The 7637-nt window shown below is 38.0% G+C and overlaps 2 protein-coding genes across 2 annotated transcripts; both read left to right on the top strand.

Moving 5' to 3' along the window:
* The first annotated feature begins 1522 nt into the window (after positions 1-1522).
* LOC108774586 (uncharacterized protein K02A2.6-like) lies at positions 1523-3961 on the top strand. The gene is made up of 2 exons (XM_018540725.1): positions 1523-2240; positions 2382-3961. The coding sequence occupies exons 1-2, from the start codon at positions 1523-1525 to the stop codon at positions 3959-3961; spliced, it is 2298 nt and encodes a 765-aa protein (XP_018396227.1).
* An 87-nt stretch (positions 3962-4048) lies between these two features.
* Positions 4049-5161, top strand: LOC108774585 (uncharacterized protein K02A2.6-like). Its single transcript, XM_018540724.1, has one exon. It carries the CDS (start codon positions 4049-4051, stop codon positions 5159-5161), a length of 1113 nt encoding a protein of 370 aa, XP_018396226.1.
* Positions 5162-7637: the final 2476 nt, after the last annotated feature.

Genomic DNA, 7637 nt, shown 5'->3' with positions numbered 1-7637 from the left:
ATCGGATTGAGTTGAACGGATCGTGAGAGAGGAACAATTTTGCGAATTTGCGTATGAACTTAATAAAAGCAGAGTGCATAAAGACAAAGAGATACATACGTTAACTATTATTGTAATAATTATTGTGTATTTTATTCTAAAATGTATATCAATAATGGAAATATGTATAGTATAGTAAAAGAATTCTGGAAATTAAATATATAACCTCACTTTATTAATTTTTTATAAAATATGTATAATAAAATATATTTTTGCAGAAGTATAAGATTTGCCAATTTTTAAATATCCATACAACAAATATATCCATCCTTATATGTATCCTGTGTAAATTAATAATTTATATAGATATATAAAAAAATATTTAAATATATATATATATATGTAATATATGTTCATGTTATTTTTGTATGTGAGCGCTGCTATCGTTTTTCCTTTATGTTCATTGGCTTATGCGTGCGCATTCCTTGTTCGTTGCTTGTGTGACGCCAGCTTGGCAGCGTCTTGTGTATCCTCGTTCCTTCGAGTAATAAAGCGTGCATCATTTAGTTGTATCATCATCTTTTGATTTGTACCTAATCATTTAGTACAAGATACATTACATTGGCGACGAGGTAAAAACCAGTTTCGGCAAAGAGCCTGAGAATTATCGAAAGGGAAGATTCCAGAGTGTATGCAACCAAGCGTTGAACAAAGAACGCGCAGTCATATAGGGACGCAAGCATACAAAGGTTAAAAACGTGCGATCATAGGGACGCAGCGTTGACAAGAGATAAACGTGCGATCACAGGGACGCAAGGTAAACGAGGTTAATAAAAGCGCGCAATCTAAAGGACACCGTTGAGAAACAAAATGTCGACAACGGACTTATTGAAATTTCAAAAGGATCTCGAGGAACGGGAGAAAGCCTTAGCGGAAAGGGCTAAGCAACAGGAACATCAGAAAAGTTTGTTGGCTATGGAAAGTCAGCAATTAGCTCAAGCAAGAGCAGAACTGATGGCAGCATCAAAAAGAGAAGAACCACAGGTTATTCACACCATTGTTAGAGGTACAGTTGGTAGTATTTCTGAGTTTTCTATGAAAGAAGATTGGACGAGATGGTTCGAGCGATTAGTGCTCTACTTTACCGGTAACGAAGTGCCGGGTGAGAAACAAGTGCCGCTGCTCCTTACGTTATTGTAAAGTCACTAGATTAATAAAGTACCGCAATCCATAAGACCAATGTACGAGGATTTGGAGCCAAAATGGTGTCGAAAAGTGTAAATAGTGCTCACTTTCATAATGTATCACATATTAAGTCTCTGTTAAGTGTAATAAACAAGTACCAATGTCGGTGCACTGTCTGTGTGCAGTGTGCACCATGGACATAGAAATATAGGGACAGAGCATAACGTTGCGGGGGGAAAGCCACTGCGGGACGGTGCTTGACTTTACGTTATTGGGAAGCGAAGGTTATGAACTTATTTGTAATCTGTGCACACCGGAGAGGCCGGCGAATCTCACAATTGAACGTCTCGCGGAAATTATGCGGAATCATCTGCAGCCGCAACCAAGTACGATATCACAGCGCTACAAATTTAAGGAATGTAAGCAGCTAACAGGCGAGGACATTAAGACGTATCTCGCAAAGCTTAAAAAGCTTTCCACGCATTGTCACTTTGGAGAGCAGCTGGAAAATTGCATCCGGGACCTGTTCGTATGGGGTCTGGCCAGTGAGAGGATCAAGAAGAGACTTCTGGCTGAACAACAGTTGACGTATACCAGAGCGGTGGAAATCAGCACTAGTATGGAGATGGCTGAACGAGAGGCAGCAGACATGGCTAATCCAGTGAACAGCACGGACAACGCACTCAAAGTTATCAATAAGCAGAAAAAGGTTTTGCAGGCGGTAATATGTTTTTGTTGTGGGAAAAAGGGTCACATGGCAAAAGAGTGTCGTTTTAAAGGTTATTCATGTAATTCGTGCGGAAAAAAAGGACATTTAGAGTCAGTTTGTAAGGTTAAGGCTTCAAACAAAGGCGTGAAGGGTAAATCACAAAAACAAAGTCGCGCGAATGGTAATGTTAAGATTAAAAGTGTGAATCCGAATAAGGTTAAAGAATCGGAAGACTGTAATGATAGTCTAAATAATTTATATTGTAATAAGGGTATTAACGTGAATAATGTGATTGGTTGTATCGAACCATTGAAAGTTAACCTGGAGGTTGGAAATAAGTCATTGGGCGCGTTCAGCGGACTCAACAGTTGAGTGAGCGCTCGCTCTTATTGGTGTATTCTTTTGGATCATCCAATCAGAATTTTAGATCTGGAAGAATACACCAATAATAGCGAGCGCTCACTCAACTGTTGAGTCTGCTGAATGCGCCCATTGTCGTTTGAAATAGATACAGGATCACCAATTTCGGCAATTTCGAAGAAAGATTTCGATAGGCTTAAACCGTTTGAGAATGCGGAAGTGTTGAAAAGTTCGCGCACTTTTAAGGCGTATACGGGTAATCCAATAGTTCCTCTGGGTATATTGAAGGTTAAGGTAACTTTTCAAAATAGAAGCAAAGTTCTTGAATTGTTTGTCTTATCAGGTAAAAGCGCACCTATTGTTGGTCGTAATTGGCTTAAGGCCTTAGATATTATTCAATTTGATTTGGCATCTGAAAGGTTGTCAGTTAGGACAGTGAATGAAAAACAAAATGATATTTGCAAAAGGTTTGAGTCACTTTTTTCTAATCAAATTGGTCGTTATACGAAAAAGAAATTTAAATTGCATCTCAAAGGAGGGGTCAGTCCGGTATTTTGTAAACCAAGACCAGTACCTTTCGCGTTAAGGGCGAAAGTTGAAGATGAAATTGATCGTTTAGTTAAAGAGGGTATTTTAGAAGCGGTGGAATATAGTGATTGGGCAACACCGATAGTACCAGTATCAAAAGTTAACGGTCAGATACGCTTATGCGGAGATTATAAGGTTACGTTAAATCCTCACTTATTAGTGGATAAACATCCTATTCCGAGGGTATCAGATTTGCTTACAAAGCTAAGTGGAGGTACGGTATTTACCAAGTTAGATTTAGCTCAGGCTTATCAACAAGTAGTGTTGGATGAGGAATCAAAGTTTCTTGTCACAATAGCAACTCATAAGGGGTTATTCAAAAGTAATCGTTTAAGTTATGGCGTAGCGTCAGCATCAGGGTTATTCCAGCGTGAAATGGATAAGATTTTTCAGGATTTGGATATGGTAGCTATTTTCTTTGACGATTTAGTAGTTACAGGAGCTACTCGTGAAGAGCACGATAGAAATTTAACGTGTGTCTTGAAAAGGTTACAAAATTGTGGTTTAACGCTAAGTAAAGACAAGTGTGCGTTTGCACAAAGTAATATAGAATTTTTAGGATTCGAGTTAAATGCACAGGGCATACAGGCGTCGAGTAAAAAGGTTGACGCAATAGTGAATATGAAAAAACCGGATAATTTGTCAGAACTTAAGTCATTTCTGGGTATGATTAATTACTACTCGAAGTTCATTAAGGATTATTCTGATTTGTTGAGCCCATTGTATAAACTTCTTAGGAAAGATAAGAAATGGTGTTGGGCAAAGGAACAAGAGTTAGCTTTTAAAAAGGCAAAAGAGCGTTTAGCATCTAGGGAAATATTGATACATTATAGTTCAGATTATCCTTTGAAAATTACGTGCGATGCGTCTCCTGTTGGTTTGGGGGCGGTGGTGTCGCATATTCTTCCAGATGGATCGGATAGGCCGATAGCTTATGCATCAAAGGTTTTGTCAGTAGCTCAAAGAAATTATTCGCAATTGGACAGAGAAGCATTAGCTCTTGTCTTCGAAGTGAAAGCATTTCATCAGTATGTCTACGGTCGTAATTTTATTTTAGAGACAGATCATAAACCTCTTACGTATATTTTTGGCCCGAAGAAAGGAATTCCACAGATGGCGGCTAGTCGAGTTCAAAGATAGGCAGTGATTTTAGCAGGTTATGATTTTACAATTAAGTACATTAAAGGTCAAGATAATAGACCTGCTGATGGTTTATCGAGGGTTAGTATGAAGGATACTTATCAAACGACTGAGTCAAAAGATGTACAGGTTCATAATTATTTAAAAGCAATAAGTGAAGAATTGCAAAATGTGGATAGTAAAGTGGTTCGTAAGGGAACTAGTAAAGATGCTATCTTGAGTAAAGTGAGAGATTTTGTTATGCAGGGATGGCCTGATAAAGTTGAAAAATGTTTTGAACCTTTTAAAAGTCGTCGGTTAGAATTATCAGTGGAGGATGGTTGTATTATGTGGGGTTATCGCGTTGGTATTCCCCCGTCCTTAAGAGCTGAATTGCTTGAGGAATTGCATGGAATTCATTTAGGAATAGTTAAAATGAAGGCATTAGCTCAATCATATTTTTGGTGGCCAGGTCTAGATAATGATATAGAGGAGATCACGAAAAGTTGTAAAGATTGCTTGGAGAGCGCCGATGATCCTCCTAAAAGTACATTGCATGTTTGGAAGTGGCCTCAAGGGCCAAACCATCGTATACATTTAGATTTTTGTGGACCAATTGGGGGCCATATGTATTTAGTAATAACAGACGCTTATTCTAAATGGATTGATATTAAGGAGATGAAAGATATCTCAGCGGAATCCACGATTAGAGCAGTGAAAGAATATACCAGTACATGGGGAGTACCGTATCAGATTGTTTCTGATAATGGTCCAGCGTTTGCGAGCGAACAGTTTAAAGAATTCGTATCGCGAAATGCTATTAAGCATACGAAAACGGTACCATATCATCCTGCGTCTAACGGAGCGGCCGAGAACGCTGTACGTACATTTAAAAGGAAGTTTAAATTGTTACTTAAAGATTATACGAGACAGGATGCGTTATGTAAATATTTATTTCACTATCGAGTGACACCTCATTGTACTACGGAAAAGTCACCAGCAGAGTTACAGTTAAATAGGCGTTTGCGTACTAGATTAGATATTATTAAGCCTGATATTAGAAATAGAATAGAGTCAAAACAGAGGGATCAGCAACGTTTCTTCAAGGGCAATCGTACTGTTACGTTCGGAGAGAATGACTCCGTAATGGCTAAGGATTTCAGAACAAGGTCGTGGAGACAAGCGGAAATCGTGGAAAGAAACAAGTCCGGTTTCCTATAATGTTAAAACAGATGACGGTCGGATATGGAGACGTCATACCGATCAATTGCGAGCGTGTAATTTGCAATTACCTGAGTCACAAGCGTGCGAAGACTCAGTGCGACCTAGCGATTCTGTTGTTTCGAATCGAAGGAAATCGATTAGTTCTAACGTAGGTGATAGTTATGTTAAGAGCGGTGCTCAGACAAACGATTGTAATATCGACTCCAAGGTTTCTGAGGAACATAGAAAGAGTGTTCATATACCAGGCAAAAAGGTGTTAGTTAAATCTAGAGTCCTAGATATCAGAGAAGCGCAACCGGCTTAAGTCAGTATCGCAAAATTACTAAGAAAAGTATTAAAAATGGCGTCGTTTGCAGACGAAATATGAAATCCACCAATCGTCTATTAGTCAGCCATTTTTAATACCACTGAATGAATGTCATGATTGGCTAATAGTCAGCTAATCAGGACGCGGAACATCGGTTGCGCTTCTCTGATATCTAGGACTCTAGTTAAATCTAGTGATTTGGATACTCCAGTGGAAGGACTACGACGTTCCAGTCGTGTACCGAAACCTAGGAAGGTTTTAGACTTGTAAGCGGAAATGTTTATTTCCTTAAATTAAGTGAGGAGGAGTGTAATATATGTTCATGTTATTTTTGTATGTGAGCGCTGCTATCGTTTTTCCTTTATGTTCATTGGCTTATGCGTGCGCATTCCTTGTTCGTTGCTTGTGTGTAATGGACGCCAGCTTGGCAGCGTCTTGTGTATCCTCGTTCCTTCGAGTAATAAAGCGTGCATCATTTAGTTGTATCATCATCTTTTGATTTGTACCTAATCATTTAGTACAAGATACATTACAATATATTTGATAAAATATAAAAAGATTGTTATTGCAATATCTCGTACAAATTGACAAAAAACGATACAAATAATATTTTGAACTAATCTAATATAAATAAACCTTCAACAATTTTCTGTAAAATATAATAAATTATAATTATTAATTTTTTTAACTGTAATTCAAAGAGTACTAACGATTCATAATAATATATTATATGATAATGATATGATCATAATATAATATAATATGACTACCACGTGTGTCGGAATCACGAAGTAAGAGAGAAGGAGACCGAACTTAATAGAACGCAAGCTGAAAAAGTGGTCCTGATTCGTGACCCCTAATTGGGAGGGAGTCCGCTGAAAGGAATGGATTCTTATGGTTGAGCGCCATTTGCAATTAACCTTACCCGAACAGTCCGGCCTGGCTTGCATTCACGAAGTAAGAGCGTGCTTGTATTATACGGAGAGGTTAAGACTAAAAGTTCCAAAAAATTAAAAAAGGTAAAGATTTATAAGAATTAATAGTGAATTCGATCACTTGCACTACGCTAGATTAATACGTACTAAAAGCTACTGTGCACGAAATTAGCAGAATTAAAGCATATAAATATTATAAATTAAACGATTAAATATTCAATAATATAATATAATAATGTAATATTCATTTTAATATTAAATATTTAATATTTCACCTTTTTTAATTTTTTGGAACTCTTAACCTCTCCCACGATCTCTTACTTCGTGACCTCTCCGTTTAATGCAAGCAACGGATCAGGCCGGACTGTTCGGGTAAGGTTAGTTGCAAATGGCGCCCAACCATAAGAATTCATTCCTTTCAGCGGACTCCCTCCCAATTAGGGGTCACGGACTAGGACCATTTACGTTTCACAGAGTTCGATCTCCTTCTCTCTTACTTCGTGATCGGAATATAGGTAAATTAAATTGTAATCGTTTGTTAAAATTGATATACGTTGGCCCGTATTCAGAACGCGCTAACATGCTATAGTTTACGTCACGTATACTATAGAATTTCAGAGATAAAAGCGCGCTTTTATCGATAAAAGTGCGTTCTGAATACGGGTCGTTGTCTTATGGCGAATTCGACAGACTGCACTAGTGCGCACCAGTGCGCACTGAGTGCGAACTTTTTTGGTGCCACGCTTAGAACATATAGTACTGGAAGGAGCATAGGCATATGGTCTCTGTACACCCACGGTAATTAATTCTGTCCCTCGGAAAATTTCACAAAATAAAAAATGACCACCTTTCTATATTAATTGTCACAATCCATGCACGATTAACGTTACGACTGAACCTTATCGTGCATGAATAGTGACAATTAATATAGAAAGGAGGTCACTTTTCATTTTGTGAAAATTTCCGAGGGACAGAATTAATTACCGTGGGTGTACATTCGGTTGAAGCCGAGAAGATTGACAAGGATGGAGAGATTAAAATCGTAGATTGTAATGCGCATACTCCATACGCGTGCGCGGTGGATTATCCACCGTGGATGCTAGACTAGAAAGCACGTTAATTATTTGCGAACTGTGTTTGGTTCTGTTTGGTTCTATGAAAATTATAAGTGATTTGTGGCAATGTATTGCTATATTTGCAAAGAAGAAAATCAGGCGTCTTCATATCACTT

Source organism: Cyphomyrmex costatus, unplaced genomic scaffold (genome assembly GCF_001594065.2).
Source record: "Cyphomyrmex costatus isolate MS0001 unplaced genomic scaffold, Ccosl1.0 scaffold265, whole genome shotgun sequence".
NCBI classification, from domain to species: domain Eukaryota; kingdom Metazoa; phylum Arthropoda; class Insecta; order Hymenoptera; family Formicidae; genus Cyphomyrmex; species Cyphomyrmex costatus.
This window is presented reverse-complemented; position numbering and strand designations above follow the sequence as displayed.